The sequence below is a fragment of the Python bivittatus genome, unplaced genomic scaffold, assembly GCF_059951505.1.
Source record: "Python bivittatus isolate LINGU-HERP-01145 unplaced genomic scaffold, Pbiv_v1 ctg000020_np1212, whole genome shotgun sequence".
Lineage (NCBI taxonomy): Eukaryota > Metazoa > Chordata > Lepidosauria > Squamata > Pythonidae > Python > Python bivittatus.
Window position 1 is genome coordinate 99,012,887 of NW_028277030.1, and position 18,595 is coordinate 99,031,481.

An 18,595-nucleotide genomic window follows, 5' to 3' on the forward strand; every position below is an offset into this window, starting at 1 on the left:
AACATATTTTACAGATTACAAAACATACCTGAGCCATTTCTTTGCTGCATATTTTAAATTTAATAAAATAAGATAGTTGTGTTTCAAGAAACATTTCCCCTGCACAATATCAGCTTGGCAATAAAATTGTTAAATTGGTAAAATCCAGACATTCTGAGTAGAGCTGGCAAAAGTAACTTTGATGCTGTAGTGAGGTTTCAGAGCAATTGCATTTGGACAAATGAACTATATCAATTGCTTCTGCCCTGTACAGCTCAGAGCTACTGTCTCAGTCCCAAAAATGATAAAAGACCAGGGAGCTGCTTTGAGCAACATTCAAAGTTCCCCTCACTCCCAACAGTTCCAGCATGCTGGGCATGCTATATAAAATGGGAGTGTATATGCCAGAACTCTGCAATACTCAAGTTTTCAAGGGAAGCCATCCTGTTGGAAGAATACAAGGCCAGGCTGTTTATCTTGAATTGCTGGTTCCTCGTATAAATTGAGAAGTTGTAGCAACCTCCACAAAGTCATTACAGGAAGAATGAGGCAAAAGAAATCAGGCTGTACAGCTGTGCCACCTTGTCAAGGGCAATGATTTTTTTTTTAAAGCACTGAGCCTTTTCCAGAGAGGTACTTTAAAAAGATAATGTATGTGCTTTTCTGAACCGCTTGCTGCAATTATAAATCCCAGGATCGTGTCCCAAGAATTGGCTCAAGATTCAAGAAAATGGGTGGATAGCTGACAGCTAGCAAAAAGCAAGAACCAACAAAAGCAGAAGTGGTGCGCTGTCTAAACTTTTCAGCAAAATACAAGTATGCCATACCAGAAAAGTAATAATCATTTGAAAGAGCCTACCATCCAGCAAAACAAATTCTGTAGGCAGGAGTAAGTGGGCTGCAGATGGCCCCAGCTGCCATTATGCTATTCCCACAAAATTGATGTGATTATATAAAAAAGGTGGAATGCAAGTATGTTAGGCATTTGAAAATTTTAAATGCTGATTTTGTACTTCAGGATTCTCTCAAATCTTGTTGAAAAATAAAAGGGGGAGGTGAACATCTGGTATTACCAAAATATTGCCATGCCCCTATGGCTCTTGGAGGCTGAAATCCTTTTTTTTTTTTTTTTTTTTAAGTGCAACCCCGATTATAAAAAAAGTTACTTGCAGTAAGGTAAGTCCCAGATTTCCTACGGGAGCTGGGCTAGGTTGGTCTTTCAATAGTTAAGTTTGGATATTTTGTTCTGATAAGAACTTTTAGAAGTTTTACTCTTGTTATTCCCTTTCACACAGCAGTAGGATGGGAACTGTATAAAAACAATTCCACTTTGCCCTGATCATAAATAAGCCATTTCTTATAAAACCACAAGTCAGGGTAAGCATATTAGGCTTACCTCCATCTGTTCACTGGGAAAAGGATCTCAGTACCACTTGTTTTGAGAAAAATGTTCAGACATTAACAGTAAGAAGCAGCACTCCTTCATTTTCTTCAAGCCAACCCAGTACTTTTCAAAAAATCATCTGGGAAAAAAATAATCAAGCTTCGCCCTTTCCAGCTCCCTACGAAGTTCATGAGCAGGATTAAGCAAATGCTTTGGATCTCTGGGAGAATGGCTGGGAGGACAAGAGTTTTTCTTGTAGCTCCTAAACCTTTTGTATTGTGCCCTCACCAGCAGGTACTTTTTTTGCTCGCTTCTTCATGCGACTGCGGGCATAGACACGGAGGAAAAGTGCTATGAAAACCACAGCTACTCCCAGCCCACCTATCACAGTGACTGCATGGCCATAGATGAGACAAGAAAGCAGGATGGCAAAGGCTTGGCGTAGAGTCATGATAATGGTGAAGACAGCTGCTCCAAATTGGTTGATGGTGTAGAAGATGAACAGCTGTCCAAAGGCGGAACACACCGACAAAAGCACAGCATGGGCAGCAAATTCTGAATGCCGTGCCATAAAGTTTATTGATTCTATCAAGGCACCCTGCTCCAGCAACGAACCCACGGTGAATAGGCAAGAAAAGACATTCACTCCAAACATCATTTGCACTGAGGACATCTTATAGGTGAAGAGTGCATCCTGCCAGTTGGAAGTGAAACTGTCAAAAGCAATGTAGCCACCGAGGAGGATCACGCCAGAGAAGGTAGTGACAGTGGAGAGATGCTTGTCATGAGTACTAGAGAGCAAGAACATGCTAACCCCTACTGAAATGAGTGCGGCTGTTAAGTATTCCCAATACTCATAGCTTTTGCGTGACACCAGTTTGCCCATCAGCATGACTGGAATCACCTTGGAGGCTTTGGCCAGCACCTGTGTGGGGAAACTAATATACTTGAGAGCTTCATACTGGCACCAGCTGCTGAGAATGTTGGAGAGGGAAGCAAAAGAATACTTGTACATGGGAGCGCCATGACGGGGCTGCTTGATTAGAGCACAGTAGAGACCAGCCACAGTACAGGCCAGGATCCGGTTCATGAAGACAAGGAACTGAGAATCTTTGAACTTCTCTCCAGGCTCCGACCCACTTGCTCCATATGTCCTGGTCATCACACGCTCCTGCAGGACACCCCATGTTAAATAGGAGATCTACAAAGTGAGAGGGAAGAAAGGAGATTAGGAAGGCAACTATCACAAAGAAAGTGACACATGATGACCACCTGACTTCTGTTCAGTGGGAATCTTCCCTTTATCCAGAGTGACCTAAACGCTTGTAAATACTTTATCAACACTAACTGAAAGCTAAAAGCCAGATTTGATTAGATTCTCTTAGAAGTAGAAGACAATCTACCACAAAAAGTATCTGAGGAGGTCAAATAGAGATTGTTAAATTATGTCACCACCTACAGTTTAATGTTGCAACAAACAAGTGCTAATTTAGGAAATGCCAAAACAATAATCCTGTCAAAAGCATTAGAACATCAACAGGTGCCTTACGAAATCTCCATAATGCAACATAGTTAACATAGTTCACTTTTTTTTTCATTTTAAAAAAGTCACTGGAAAAGAATACAGTAGGAATACATATGTTGCCAAAGCTCATGCTTTTGCAAACAGAAGACTGGAGTAGAGTTAACAGTTTTCCCCATGCCTTGCTACTTCAGAAGAAATTATCCAAACATTTTCAGCTGGGATGAACTATTAAATATGGGAAGGACTCGGTCACACAGTAATTGTTCAGGATAACTCAGGTGCTTAAAGAGCTGATTCTGACTGAGCAGAATGGTTTACAGTATAATTTTAAAGCAGTATTTCCCAAGATATGGTCCACAGGATGTTACTGGCCGTTGTATAACACAAACTGGTCTTTTAGAGAATAGATAAAGGATGTACCAAAAGTCAGGCCCCATAGGCCAATTATAATATGCTTTGTTAATTTTATTAAAACATTTTCATTTAAAAAAAAACACCCTCTTCCCTTTTGACCAGGTCATTCAGCTGTGATGTTATCGTGTCCTGACTGGAAGGGAAAGAGGAGAGCTGGCAATTGGGCAACTCAAGCTTTTAAAAAATTATTCATGCCCAAAAGCCTGCTTGTCATTTTGCACATGTGTAAAATGCCAAAAAGGCCATAAGAAAGTACAGTAAAAAAAACACAAAACCAGTAACTTCCTGCTAATATAGAATTAGGGAAACCCTATTTTAAAGTATCAGTAATATCTGTTTGAGCCAAATCTTTTGGCTTAAGTTCAAAAATGATTGGGTGAAAAGTTAGTGTATGTGTTTGTGTAAAAGGTGAAACCATAGAAGTTTAAAGTTATAGATACTGTGAGCTTCTACAAGTTTTCCTAGCACTCAGCATATACTGCTGACTCAAGAATTTGGTTAGCACACATCATGTTAAGCCATTGATTATTTTAAATTTGGTTATAGAATAAACCATAATGCCCTAGTTCACAAATAATGCTAAATGATAATGTTTACAAAGCACAATAGCTAGCATTCTATATTATGTTAAGCCAAAACTAAACCAACTACAATCTATAAACTCAGTTATCTATTACAAATGAAAATTAGAGAATTTGGACTCCATGTTACGTATAAATTCAACTATGAGTTAAGCACATAGTTTCCATTACCAATTGAAGAAGTCAGTCTTATTACAGTACAAGTATTTCATGCAACATGTATCAATCATATAAATTATTTTCTTTGAACTGGACCAGCCAAATCAATACATAACACTTGTTCCCAACTTTTGTCATCACAAAATCGGCATTTGGCTTTCTCATACTTTGGTGCCAGTCTCAAAAGTGGGTGGTGCAAAGCCTATTCGTTCTTTACCTGTAGGCCAGTTGCGCAGAATAGCAGCTTGAAAACTTGACGGGCTGTGGATGACTCTACAGTCTCATTTCGAGCTGCCAAAATGGCATCATCCTGATGCGCTGATTTGGCCTCATTGCCAAAAACACATGATTTGATTACCGGAAAACAAATTCCTCGGCCTAAGAAAGAAAAACAACAAAGGACATTATCTACAGCAATCAATTATCTGAATGGCTATATTTATTAAAGCTAATTACAAGGTTACTCCTGTCATCACTATCCCTAATTTGGTTTGTTGATGGGACTTTCAAACACTTTTCTCTAATCCATTTTCATTTTCTCATGGTATTTGTTCCCACTAAGATACACTTTCTGAATTTCTGGTGATACAGAAAGTCATAGAAATACAGATTCACATTCCGTGTCTCTTACCCACAATGCCACAGAAAGTGAATGTCACTCACAGATTGTTAAGCCAATAAAAGACAGAAATTGAGCATATATTTTATTGCAGTTATAAATGAGCAACATATGAGTGTTTTTGGTGGAGAACAACACAGCTGAGTGACTAAAGAAAAGACCTTGGGCTATGAGTGAAGTACTTCATAAGAATAAGCATTCTTAATACTGCTGCTGAACATATATTTTCCACACAAATACACAAAAAATCCAAAGCTGGTCACAGAATCGGAGTACAGTATAATAAAACAATTGAAAAAAAATAAAAGATAAAACTAAAATTACTGGACAAAGTTTTTACTGGGCACTAAAAACTACACATTTAGCTGGGACTTCCATGCACAGGACATAAGAGGGCTCTCTCTTGCTAATTTAAATGTGTAGGGGGCATCTTAAGCAGATCTCTGCAGACACAGGCAGGCAAGTATAGAGAGAAGTATCTGCAAAGTACTTCATTGTCAAACAATCTAGGATTTTAAAGATTAGAACAGAACTGAAAAACACAGGCAACCAAGGCCACTCCTTTACTACCTGTATAATGAGGTCCCATCTGGCTGAACATTTTGGCAATCTAGCATTCACGCTTTGCACTACCAATCCAATGGGAAGGCTACTAGAGCACAGAATACTGCCATCACATCAATCTTTATCCAGAAGCAGTTATAATTTACGAACCAGCTGGAGGCAGTAAAGGGAACTTACCGTATCTACCAAGGCCAACTAGGACAATGCAGGCTCAAAGAAAACTGTCAAGAGACACACTCAATCTTTTAGAGGACTGAGTACATTTATACCTCCCGGACATGGAAGTCGCCCATTCAAAGGACTTCTGTCTTCCTGCAAGTCAGTTTCAGTTTATTGCCCTTATCTTGCCCACTACCAATTCCAAACACCAGTTCGGTACCTGGACAGCTTTATATAATTAGTTGACAAGTAGATAAAAGGAGCTGTGTTCTGTAGCTACTTACCTGTTTCAAGATAATTTTTCCTCTTAAAATACTGTATAAGCAAGAAGCCTGGCACAACAATGCTTGCATAGCCTGCAGCATTGACCAAAAACCGTAACAGCCAAAAATCTCCCCAGGAGTCCTGGTGAACAACAGGTGCATCTTCATTTGCAGCCACCGCATGAAGAACAGTTAGCACAAGAGCCAGGCAGAATCTACTAAAAATAATAATTCAGCAATAAGGCAAAGGAAATCCACATATCTCCCTAAACACATGAGGGTAGAACATGTAAGACCTTCCTCGTCCCCGCCCCACCCCCACCCCTAGGCAAAACTAGGAACAACAATTATGCATTTTTTTCAATAGGAGCTTCAAAATAAATGTTTCAAAATTGCTTGCAGCTTCCAGGCTGAGTTAGACCATTCTTGAACATGTAGTTTCTATATCTATTTGAGAAATGGTTACCTCTTCCATTTATCTGATATGATGCCAAAGGTTAGGGCCTAGATAAGTTCCCAATGTAACAGTCATATTTTCTTTCTTAAAAGTAATCTAAAAATAAAATTAGGATTTTAGTAGCAAACTCTAATCCTTTTGAGGATCTCAGCCATATTTGCACATTAAACAATGCATACTGGAACAAGCAGAACAAGTCCCATCTGGGAACTAAAAACGACCTTCCTACAAAGCAAACACTTCCTACAAAGCAGACAACAGTGGCAGTTGGGAATTACAATCAGAAAAAGGTACAGTCCTCACAATAAAGCTCACCACTTTCAGGCATGTCAGTGAAAAAAAAAACATTAAGAGCTACTCTCTCAAGGACAATGGAAAGTAGAAAAATAGGTTTTTCTGAAACAACTATGTAGATCCTGCTAAACCCACAGCATCTCTCACCCACTGGGCATACTGGTCTGGACTTCTGGGAGTTATGGTTCAGCAACTTGTGCGTTAAGATCTGGAGGAAATCACAATGACATATTTTCAGATGTTAGAGTGAAATTAAGATATGTGCAGGAGGGAATTAACATCTTTCTGTTGTGCAACCGAATGATGACTGTGCAAAAGAGATATTACAACATTCAAAAGGTTAAGTAGATTAATGCCCTACAATATCCTCTATTGCAGTGTTTCTCAACCATGGCAACTTTCAGATGTGTGGACTTCAACTCGCAGAATTCCCCAGCTAGCATGCTGCCTGGGGAATTCTGGGAGCTGAAGTCCACACATCTGAAAGTTGCCAAGGTTGAGAAACACTGCTCTATTGTTTGTTCATCCTATTCACTGAAGACAGCCTACAGGGTCTCAGTGAGAATTTTACAGCAAGGTTAAGGTTAATGACTGGCAAAATGCTGGAGGTGGCAGTCTTAATTGAGTCTCCTCTTGCAATCCCTACATCCCCCCCCCCCCCGTGCAATAGAGGACGTGGTGCTGCTTGGAGCTACAGACTGCCTTCCCTTCTCTTTTCATGAATACAAATGTTCTGAATAGAGGAATACTCAGGAGCCACCCCTCACAACAAAATAGCTTATTTCTGAGCATGCACAGAATTTCTGTCCAATTAATAGTTACTCCACTACCAAAGCCTGAAAGAGTGTTCAAAGCAGAACATCCCCCTTAATGAAAACCCAGCTCTTCAACTGTTCCAATAGCATTTCCCTTTCCTTCCCATTAACTGCCTTGAGCAGACAATGTTTCACTGCAAGACTTTTTGCAAGATATGATACAAAAAAACACGTGGTTTTGAGAAAGTTTCAACAGGAATTCACAGCCCATTTCACTGTGAGGTTAATTTCAATGTCTCTTGCATTATTTAATCATTCTGTAGTAAACGTGTCCAAGAATACAAAAATGGCTGTTAGAAAAATGTTGAAATCCTCACATTTCTGTTTTTTTGTGTGTTTTTTTGTATAAAATATATTTTTGCAAACCCTGGTGCTCCAACATTCTGTGGGGCTTGAAGGGAGTAAGCAGGGTCTTGGGTGACAGATAGAAAGCACTGGAGATGACTCCTCCTAACAGTGAGAGTGGGAGTCTCTGGACCCTAGTGAGAGGGGAAACCAGAGAGAGGAAGGACCACTGTGAATTTTGTGTTGGGAAATGAATAGAAAAGGAGGGAAGTGATTCAGATGGTTGGGGCAAGGCAAGTGGCCATGTCAGAGTGTGTTCCCAAGCAGAAGAATAGTTGAAAATAAGAGTGGCCAGGGTTTTCAGAGGTCTGCTCTACAGAATACTATTAATAAGTAAATAATATTTGGCAGATTTACAAATTTGTTGTCCTTGCCACAGAGCAATTAACTGAATGGTATCTGTGTTTGGGACTCTGTGAAACTTCAATAATTCATCATGGTATTTCTTGTCCTTTGTGGTACATTGCATAAGGCCTGAGCCTAACATTAAGAGGTATATTAAAATTATTCTACTCTGAATCAGTCTCTACTTGACCAGAGTACCGGGCCTGGATATGGGACAATCCAGTTTAAATTTCCTCTCTGACATTAAACGGGTAGTCTTGGATTTGTAAGACTGTACTGAAGATACAATTGTAAGATATTCGGTATATGCTGAAAGAACGTAATGTAAGCATCTAAGAACTGCACTGCATCAGACAAAAACAATCTGCTCCAGTACTGGCCAACCAGATAGTTATGGGAAGCTCACAATCACAAGATTGCACCCCTCCACTCAGGCTACCCAAAAACCAAGACTGAACAGTTATTAGTAGCTCATATTGGAAGCCATATAGTGACGTTATAACTAGCAGTAATTGATAGCTTTGCCTTCCATGCATTTGTCTTTTAACACCATTAAAATTATTGGCTGTTATTATGTCTTATGGCAGCAAACTTCACAGTCTAACTATGTGCAGTCAAATTTTAGGGTTAGGCTTCTTTTTACTTATCTGGAATACCATTCAGTTTCAGTAACTAGAGAGTCTGAATGGGGAGGAGTCAACCCTACCAAGACCGAGTAGCTGTGGGTTATTGTATTGTATTTTATTTTATTTTGTTAAAGATTTATAAGGCTACCCAACTCAGTGTGACTCCGAGTGGTGTACAACATAAACACACAATAATAACAACAAGAATAACAACAAACAACAAACAACAGTATAAATACAAAAGCTAAAAAGTAAAATATAAAATGGCAACCAAGCACAGAACAAAGCAAACCTCAGAAGGGCGGGACTTCCACTCAACCAGCCTTAAGGGCTTTCCTAAAGGCAAGGAGAATTGAGGCCTGCTGTATATCGGGTGGGGAGGAGATCATTCCAGAGAGCAGGGCAACCACAGAAAAGTCATGCTACCCAGGTCCCATAAGATGACAAAACTTAAAAGAAGGAACCTGCAGCATGGTTTCCTGTAGGAGCATGAGGGGTAGACAGGTGTTCTGGGAGAAGGCAGTCCCTCAGGTAACCTGGTCCTATGCCATGCAGGGTTTAAAGGTAACCACCAGCACCTTGACTTACACCTGGAAGCCTATGAGGAGTCACTGCAGTTCAGGAAGTAGCAATATTATATAGGCATAATGAGATGCACCGATAACTACTCACGCTGCTGCATTCTGGACTAATTGAAATTTTCAGATGGTTTTCAGAGGCAGCCCCAAGTAGAGTGCATTGCAATAGTCTGATTGGGAGGTGACCAAGGCATGAGTAACCACGAGCAGGTCCAGTAATAGGCACAACTGGTGCCCAAGACCATCTGACCCCAGGGGTTCTTCTTTTTTAATCCTGAATGCAACAGGATTTCCCCATTCAGGACTGGTACACAGTCTGGGGTTTTTCCTGGATTTGCAACTCCTGCTCAGAAAGCAGGTGGCAGATATGGCTAGGAAGGCCTTTGTACAGGTCCAACTTGTATACCAGTTATGTCCATTCCTGGACCACAAGACTCTCCAGAACTCACTTATGCTGTGGACACCTTTTGTATGGACTACTGCAATATACTCTACATGAGGCTGCCCTTGAAGACCATTTGGAAGCTTCAGCTGGTCCAGAATGTGGTGCTTCTGCTCTGTGAGTTGCAGTGGTTGCTCCTTAGCTCCCAGGTGCAATTCAAGGTCCTGGTTTCCAGCTATAAAGCCCCTCATGGCATAGAGTCTGGCCATCTGAGGAACTGTCTATCACCAGTAATTTCTATCTATCCTGTTCAATCAGACACAGTTCATTTAATTTATTTATGAGTCTTATATAGTCACCCTTCTTGTGTTACACCAGCAGGAATAAAACCATTTATTTATTTATTTATACATGCACACACATACACACCCCAACATAACCCCCCCCCAACTCCTTGGCACGCTCTAGGTCCCATCAATCAACAGTGTCACCTGATGGGACCCAGGAAGTGGGACTTCTCTGTCACTGCACCTGTCCTATGGAACAGCATTTCCCCATAGATTCATATGGCTCCTACACTGTCTTCATTCAAAAGGTCACTAAAACGTGATTTTGCTCCCAGGCATTGGATTATGATGGGCAGGGGGACCTCTCATAGAATTTTCTCTGCTGAGTTGGATAGTTGCCTCTTCTGGATGTCTTTTATCTCTTTTCTGCTTTGTTTATGGTTTTTGTATTGCTTTTACTCTTGTAAGTTTCCCAGAGCCATCATGAAGTTGGGCAATCTTATAAATCTTGTAAATAAATAAATTGGATTATCCTCAGTTTTATTATTACAAGGGAGAAAAACTTCTCAATCCATTTTTCCATACTACACATAATTATCAACTATTGCCACCACCAGCCCTCCATATATCATTCATTTATTATTCTGGAAACCCCAGTTGATGTAACTGCGCCAAGGATATTCTGTGCTTGTGGTACAGATTTTGCCACAGTTACTGGAGTGTTAATAACACAAATTTTTAGTGTTATTGCACTATGCATTTCCTTGTGTAGCTTTGAACTTTCATCAAAGAGGAGGAAGATTTCTCATAAAAATACGAATCTGGCTGGACTCCTAAGTCAGTAATGAACTATGTTTCAACTATAGTTCTTCCTGATTACTGCAACCCCCTAGGTGTCTCTTTTCTTGATTAGCCCTAAAATGCACCAGTGCCTATACAGTACACACTAATTTCCACCAGGCTGAATCCGATCTACTATGAACTGGAAGAAGAATTCTAGAATTACTGGTTTCCGGCACAGAGAAGGAAGCAGCCCAACAATGGTTCTCTTTCGTTCTTTGACTAGTATTTCCCTGGCCAGTGAAGAATGTTTTAAATACTGTTTCTCCCTTCCAGCTTTCTGTGACAGAGCAGCTAGTGTTAGAGGTAAGCTCTTACTTCTGCCTGGCTGGCAACATCAGCTTCAGCATCAGATATGAAAGGACCTTTCAAAATTTCTAACCCGCAAACTAGCCAGGAAACTTCAGCTCATATACACATTTACTGTTCCCATCTACTTGGATATGCATACTTTTCACACCCTGGCAGTTAAGCAGGTCTCTGCCAGGGCAAGGGATATTTGTGACAAAATGGCAGTCCTTTCCATTTCAACTCCTCAGGCAGCTACTGAAATAGGAGATGACAAATCCTCATAGACACCAATTCTAGATGCCAATGGCAATAAACAACAAAGAGGGAAAGAGAAAAGTATCCTAAAAAGGTCTCTTCGTCTTAAGTAGCCATTCTGTAACTAGAGTTCTGTGGATGCTTCATTAGCCTCTTACATAACAAGTTTGAACAAGAGTCAGAGTAGTTTGGAATAGCAAAGGGGTTATAAATTCTGTATTAATACACATGTATGAATGAAAGGTAAAGCTTAATTTCTGTTAGTGGGTTCAAGTATCAAACTAGAACTTAAAAACATTAGAGTCTAATTGGATCAAACTGAAGGCTATTTAGCATGACATTATTGCCTTAAACAGAGATGCTTCTGGGACACTCACAAAAAGGACCGGAACATCACGGTATTTCTCCACTCATGGTCTCCAGCAAAGCTATTCAGAATTCCAGAGCCAGGAGATAATACCTAACTTTCCTGACTAGTAGCACTGAAAGCCATTAACTTGCTTAGCCTCCCTTGTTAAAGTCTAACTACGTTCTGTGTGAAATAGAGTATAGTTGTTGCTCTAGACTAATTAATGCAGAGTATGAATGTAGGATCTTGTATATATTTCTTTAGTGTTTCCAATCAAGCTTAAATAATTAGTTATTTACTTCATCATGGACCCAGAGAATTTCTCTGATTTTGGTTAAAGGAAGTCCGTTGTGTAATTTTTTTTTTCTCATCAGAAGTGACTTCCAGGACTATTTCCAAAGTACAGCTTACATTTGACTTGAGATTCCTAATTCTATTAAATCTGTGTCTACTGGTGAAGTATTAAAAATACAGTGCAAAATTTTGTAAGTTCCAAATATAATTCTCATTACTGCAATAAAAAGCTAGCAGCTGTGTACATAGTACCCTATCTTGCATTGTTTATTTTTATAGTATAGTCAGTCCTGGTTATCAGGAGGCAATCACTAATTGTCACCACAAATTACAGGTTAACCATTGACAGCTGAAATCACCAACAAAGGACAATTTAAAAACTAAAGAAAATCTAAACTAACAACCCATAGTTCAAGTGCTATGAAAAACTGAGCCTTCCTATGATTGGAAATTGCAGCAGAAGGGCATTCTGAAGCGTGAATGCAAGAATCAATGCAAGCTTTCCTGCCAGAAACATCACCAAATTTGCAGAAAGAAAACTCGTAGACACTGATAACATAAAAAACCAAAGTTGACAAATAGATTATGAACTAGAATTCAAAAACATTTAAGTCCCCTTTATTTCATGTCAATATATATACAAATGGACTTAATGTGACATTAGATCAATAATTTATTAGGCAATACTCCTTTTTCTTTGCTTATTTCTTATAGCTTTAGAGAAATCCAGGATTTACAATGCACTATTTTAGGAATAAAGTAAGTGGTATCTGAACCAACCAACCAACCAACCTTCCTTCCTTCCTTCCTTCCTTCCTTCCTTCCTTCCTTCCTTCCTTCCTTCCTTCCTTCCTTCCTTCCTTCCTTCCTTCCTTCCTTCCTTCCTTCCTTCCATGAAATTTCTCCCCGCCCATCTCCCCCCAATGGAGGACTCTGGGCAGCTCACACAAAACATTAAAACCATAAATATAAATAAATACATAAAACATAAAAATTTAAACAGAACATTACTAAAAAAGGAGAAAGTCCAAGATGATGGATCTGGGGCTGAAGACAGCAGGCCTCTATGGGGCTAGCCATCCCCACACTTTATGTATTCTCTCCCCATCCCAGGCCAAGTGGCAGAACCAGGTCTTCAAAGCCCTCTGGAAGGCCAGGAGTGAGGGGGATAAATAAAAAGGGGGATAGTGTGAACAAGAGCAAAAATGAATAATTTATAAATTTACATACACATTTATAACACCAAGGCAAAGCCTAGCAAATATTAGGCAAAATCATTCTTCAGAAAGTTTACTTTCTTCAATGCTTCACAACAAAAATAATTTCTGTACCAAATCCCATTAACACAAGTTTGTTCTGAGTGTGTAATGAGTACTTTGGGTGTTAGTATGGTATATGTGGTGTGGAGATCATGAAAGATTTATGAGTGGAGTGAGAATGTATGATGAGAGCAATTATGCTGAGGATATTAGAGCAGTGTTTCTCAATCTCAGCAGCTCTAAGATATGGGGACTTCAACTCCCACAATTTCCCAGTCAGCATGTATGGCTGGGGAATTCTGGGAGTTGACGTCCCCACATCTTGGAGTAGCTGCAGTTAAGAAATACTGGATTAGAGGGAAGGATGACATTTGGAAGGTTAACTCTAACTTGATTGATTGATTGATTCAGGGTATCAACTGTTCTAAAAACGAACTACTAAAAGAAACATTATTCCTGTGAACTAAACTTTGATATTAACAGATCAGGCCTATTAACTGTGTGCTAATTGTATGTATGTGTGTGTGTGTATATATACATATAATGAGACCCTGTGTGATATAGTGGTTAAGATACTGGACTAGGAACAGTGAAACCCGTTGTGTAACCTGGGGGTCTTCCTGGACTCACGACTTCTGTTCAAAGAGCAGGTGGCAGTTGTGGCTAGGAGGGCCTTTGTGCAACTTCATGTTGTGCGGCAGTTACGCCCCTTCCTTGATCAAGAGGCCCTCTGCACAGTAACTCATGCCCTGGTCACCTCCCGGTTGGATTACTGTAATGCGCTCTACATGGAGCTATCCTTGAAGAGTATCCAGAAGCTACAGCTGGTGCAGAATGCAGTGGCATGGATAGTTCTGAATGCCCCTAGGAGGGCACTTATAACACTGCTGTTGTGTGAGCTGCATTGGTTGCCAGTCTGCTTCCAGGTCCAATTCAAGGTGTTGGTCATCACCTTTAAAGCCCTTCATGGCGCAGGACCAGGTTATCTGAGGAGCCGTCTCACCCTGGTTACTTCAGCCCGCCCCACTCGGTCCAGCAGAAGGGGCATGTTGCAGACCCCACTGGTCAAGGAATTTCGACTGGTGGGGTCTAGGCAGAGGGCCTTTTCTGCTGTGGCCCCCGCCCTATGGAACAATCTGCCTCCCGAGGTCCAGTGTGCCCCCACTCTCATGGCCTTCAGGAAAGGGGTGAAATCCTGGCTGTGTCAGAGGCCTGGGGGCCAGATGGGGGCTCGCACCAGTGGAGGTGGCTTGTGGGGTGATTGACCTTGCCCCCCCGTCATCTTGAATGTTTTAGTATTTATGTACATAAATACTAAATATGTTGTCTATATTTGATTTTTAATGGATTTATTTTAACTATTTATGTGGGGCTTTTTAATTGTTGATGGGGTTTCTGATTTTAACCGTGAGCTGCCCAGAGTCACCCGTTGGGGGGAGATGAGCGGCATACAAATTTAATAATAAATAAAAATAAATAAATAAACAAACCCAGATTCTAGTCCTATCTTAAGCATGAAGGCTGGCTGGATGACTTTGTGCCAGTCACTCTGTCTCAGTCCTAGACTGGGAAGCTGAGAACCACCTATCTATTACACTTCACTGGACCAGCATGATAAATTATGGTCCGTAAGCTTCAGTGAAGATGGGTTCATCCTGCAAGGGACTGATTCAGGCTGATTGTAATAATATAAAATGGAATATTACAATATATTATCTGGTGATATGGAATCTTCTTTATATACATGACACTGAGATTTGTCTTTCACTTTCATTCAGTATAAGTTAGTAGATAAAAAGGTAGACGTAGCAAATCTTCTCAGTGCTGGTACTGTACTGTAGTTATGTAACATACTCCACAAAGAGGTTCATTCTATCCCTTCTCTATTAAATTGTGAGAAGCCAAGTGATTACAATGTTCTTCCTAAGCATGTTTGAAATGTACCAAATTTATTTTGTATTCTACTACTGGTTGTTTGGCTTATATAATTTCAGAGGACACATTATTTTTGCTTTTGTTTCTTTTTCTTTTTGTCAACAGCTTTGCAGCTGTGTTTGTGCAAAAAAAGTGAGATTCAAATATGGTTAAATCTAACAGGAGACTGTTTTTATTTTTCTGCAGAGATGCATATTTGAGATTAGCTAACGTTGTGCTAAGGCACAGAGCCCCATTTGCACAACATGCTTAACTGCTAATGGGGGAGGGTGGTATGAAAATGTTATGCAAACTCCAAAACCACAGCTAATTGACCCAGCCAATTAACCAGACAGCTTAAACAGAGACATTTTTGTTTGGGGCTAAACTAATTCCCATCAGTCAACCAACACTCTCCACAATGTGAAAGCTACTTTGTGTGTGTGTGCTTTAAGTTATTCTTGATTGCTGGCAACTGTCTGGACAAGTAAGTAAACTTGAGGGTTTAACATGAGGGTTCACTGTCCCTTCCAACATCCGTGATCACACCAAAGTTCCAGAGAGATCGTATAAAAAACAGAATTTTTTAATACAATCTATTTCTGTAACCATTTCATCCCAGCAGCTCCTTGGAAGGGGGAAGGTGAAAAGGAAACAGAAATGGGTGGGGACAGTATATGGCCCCCTCCAAAACCTGTTAAATAGTGGCATTGATCCTGCTCTTGCCAACAGAAATTCCCCATCCCCCATCCAGAGGCAGGAAGTGGTGAGGGTTGTAACTGCCTCCCAACCCTCTTTGTCTTTGGCTGAAAGGACTAAAACATGGCTGCCAGCCAAACAAATCCATTGTTCCATATGATGTGTGATATCAGTCAAAAGTGACTGAATTCACTGGAGGACATGATCACTAAGTTAGCCATGACTTGTAAACAAGGCCAGTGTGATCCAGCCAAACTGTAGTCCGTGGTCTGAAAAACCTGGATTCAAATCCCTAAACTAAACTAAGTGGTCCTGACTAGGTGATCCTCTCTCTTTTTCCTCTAATAAACAGAGGAAAGAATGAAAATCAGTGACCAATCTTAGAACGCTATCATGAGAACATCTGCAATATAAAAATTACACTGTCAACTTTGAGTGCCAGGGAAACCTTTTTGAAGGAAGATTTAATATGCGAATCTAACAATGAGGTCTTAATGAATAAATTTAATTTGTTAGTAATCATGCATAGAATTATGGTTATCTCAGGTTACCTGAGGGACCATCTCACGCCCATTACATCAACCCGTCCTACCCAGTCAGGCAGAGAGGGCATGTTGCAGACCCCATCAGCAAGAGAATGTCGGCTGGCGTGGCCCAGGAGGAGAGCCTTCTCTGCTGTTGCCCCTGCCCTTTGGAATAATCTCTCCCCAGAGGTGTGGCGGGCCCTTATCCTCCCAGTTTTCCAGAAAGGATTAAAGACTTGGCTCTGCCAACTTGCATGGGGTGATAGGAGTTTTAATCGTCCCGGTGGTTAGTGCCCTGATGACTCTGAGTTATTCTCCAATTCTCCATCGTTCTTGGAATTTATTTATTATTAAGATTGTTTTTATATTGTATTTTAATTCATTTTATCTCTGCTGTAAACCACCCAGAGTCATTTCAACAAGTTGGGCGGTGACAAATTTAATATATAAATAAATAAATATAAATGAATTATACTTTAATCACATCTTTGCACACCCAAATTTAGCAAAAAAATATTTGTGCACTTTTTCTAGCAGAGCTGAAATTTTCAGCTATATGACAAATGGGTAATTCATAAATTATCTGGATTTAAAACTCTTGCTCCACAGGCTGTATTTGCAATTGCTAACATGGATCCAAACCATTATTCTATCCAAATGCTACAGCCCAGCCATTCTTGTTTTTAGTAGGATGGAAAGTGTTTAGGATCAATATGTAATTTGCAATTACGTGAAATATTAAAATGCAGCATAGGTCCCTTCAAATCAGTCCAGTTTAACAGTGTCATTATCTACCCAGGTATTCATTAAACTACAGTGAAGGGCCAGCCTTGAGTGCGAAATGCTATTCTGTAGCCTCCTTCACTACTGTGGTCTGCTGAATGTTCATTTCATCTTGCATGAAATTTCAAGGCGTCCAGTCTGAAAAAGTTAATCGTTAGCCACGGCCATCGTCCACCTCACGATGACGCCCGAAATTAGGAAAAGAAAAACGTTAGCCCGAAGTGCCGCTCGTTTCAATGGAAATGTCTCCACACTGCACATAGCCAGAACTGCTCTAAGCCTTGCTTCATCCCCCCTTCCAGTGACAGCGACGCGCTACATTTGCCCAGGACTGGGGATGAAGTCCTCGGCATCCCGCGGGGCTCAGAGAGGCAGCCCAGCCCCAGCCGCTTTCCCGAGGCCTCGAGAGGGGCAGCCACGCCCCGATAGGTTAAGAAGCCCCCTGCTTGTTCCCCAAGGCACCAAGCTCTGCAGGGGACCCTCCGCCCCGTTTGCCCCCCAGCACCGGCTTCCATGCTCGGCCGGATCCGAGGCTCCCAGATGCCCGCGTGGGTTGGCGCCTCCCGCGCGCCGCCGGGTACGAGGGCTGCCTCCCCCGCCGAGGCCCTCTCCCTCCCGCGCCGCCAGAGCAGCCCACCTGCGGCCCATGGTGCCGGCGGGGCCGGTGCGCGACGCTCCCCGCACTTGCGTCCTTCGAAAACCGCCGCGCCTCCCTCCCGACGCCACAGGCCAGGAACCGGCGGTTCGCCCGGCCAGTCGTGCCTCAAGAGGCCCCACAGCGTCACCTGCCGGTCCGGAGGCCGCCAGCAAGGGTCGTGGTTCCGAAGGGGAAGGAGCCCCGCAGGCGGGCGGAAAACCGGGCATGACTGGGACGGAAAGTGAAAGAGTGCCCCTGAGCAGGAGCAGAGCGCTTCCGCTTCACAGCCGCCTCCGGCACGGCTCGGAAGCGATTTGCAATAAAGGTTGACCCCTGACTGCTCTCGCTGCGAGAAGCGAGCGCTGTTTCATTTCAAAGACGCCCAGGAGCGGGGAAGTCAGCGGAGGCAAGGCGCCAAGTAGAGCCTGCCCCTCACTAGAAAATAACGTCGCCTGCCCAGGTTTGAAAGGCCGACTGACTCTGCGGCTAGTAGTCGGAGGTTCTGCCTTTCAATCTGCCGGCATGCCTCCTAAACTCATTTTGTTTTATATTTAGTATTTCTGGTACCCGTGAGGGTAAGGTAAGAAGGTTTTGTATTTCACATTATAGCTATGGCCTTCGCTCTTTTTCCCGAGGATTTTCATCGAGAGGAAATTGAAGCGCTCCTACTGCACAATACTCTCCGATTCTGCTTAGTCTGAGGGTTGCTGCTTTTGTTCAGGAGCTCCTGTCTCTCTGTGACCCAATGGACATCCCTTTTGCCAAGATTGTAGGTCAGTAACTGCATCTCTGAGCTCCTGTAAACTCATGGTTGTGTCATCAGCGAGAATATCTGACTGCTGTATTTGGTCTTCTGTCTGTCTTTTTAAAAAATTGCCTTTGATTTTCCAAGCATCGGGCATAGGCATCCTTTCCTAACTACAGTGAGGCCAAAATGACAAAACGTAAGTTAGGACATCACACCAAAGCTCTAC

At 41.6% G+C, this 18,595-nt stretch overlaps 1 protein-coding gene across 2 annotated transcripts; it reads right to left on the reverse strand.

The window, feature by feature from the left end:
* Window positions 1-1,018: 1,018 nt before the first annotated feature.
* SLC35B2 (solute carrier family 35 member B2) lies at window positions 1,019-17,917 on the reverse strand. 2 transcript variants are annotated; one of them, XM_007429480.4, is made up of 4 exons: window positions 17,622-17,917; window positions 5,669-5,865; window positions 4,260-4,420; window positions 1,019-2,564 (listed from the first exon to the last, which is right to left on the reverse strand). In XM_007429480.4, the coding sequence occupies exons 1-4, from the start codon at window positions 17,846-17,848 to the stop codon at window positions 1,626-1,628; spliced, it is 1,524 nt and encodes a 507-aa protein (XP_007429542.2). In that variant the 5' UTR covers window positions 17,849-17,917; the 3' UTR covers window positions 1,019-1,625. The 2 variants fall into 2 exon arrangements, with proteins under 2 accessions (XP_007429542.2, XP_007429543.2); XM_007429481.4 differs by having other exon boundaries at window positions 5,669-5,862; window positions 17,622-17,916.
* Window positions 17,918-18,595: the final 678 nt, after the last annotated feature.

Bases quoted from the DNA above. Each gene is read 5' to 3' on its own strand.
- SLC35B2 (XM_007429480.4), bottom strand. From the start codon at position 17,848: ATGCCCGGTTTTCCGCCCGCCTGCGGGGCTCCTTCCCCTTCGGAACCA. The intron at 5,866-17,621 runs GTGGGCTGCTCT...TATTATTTTTAG, and splicing joins GCCGGCACCATGGGCCGCAG to TAGATTCTGCCTGGCTCTTG. The intron at 2,565-4,259 runs GTAAAGAACGAA...CTCACTTTGTAG, and splicing joins TCTGCGCAACTGGCCTACAG to ATCTCCTATTTAACATGGGG.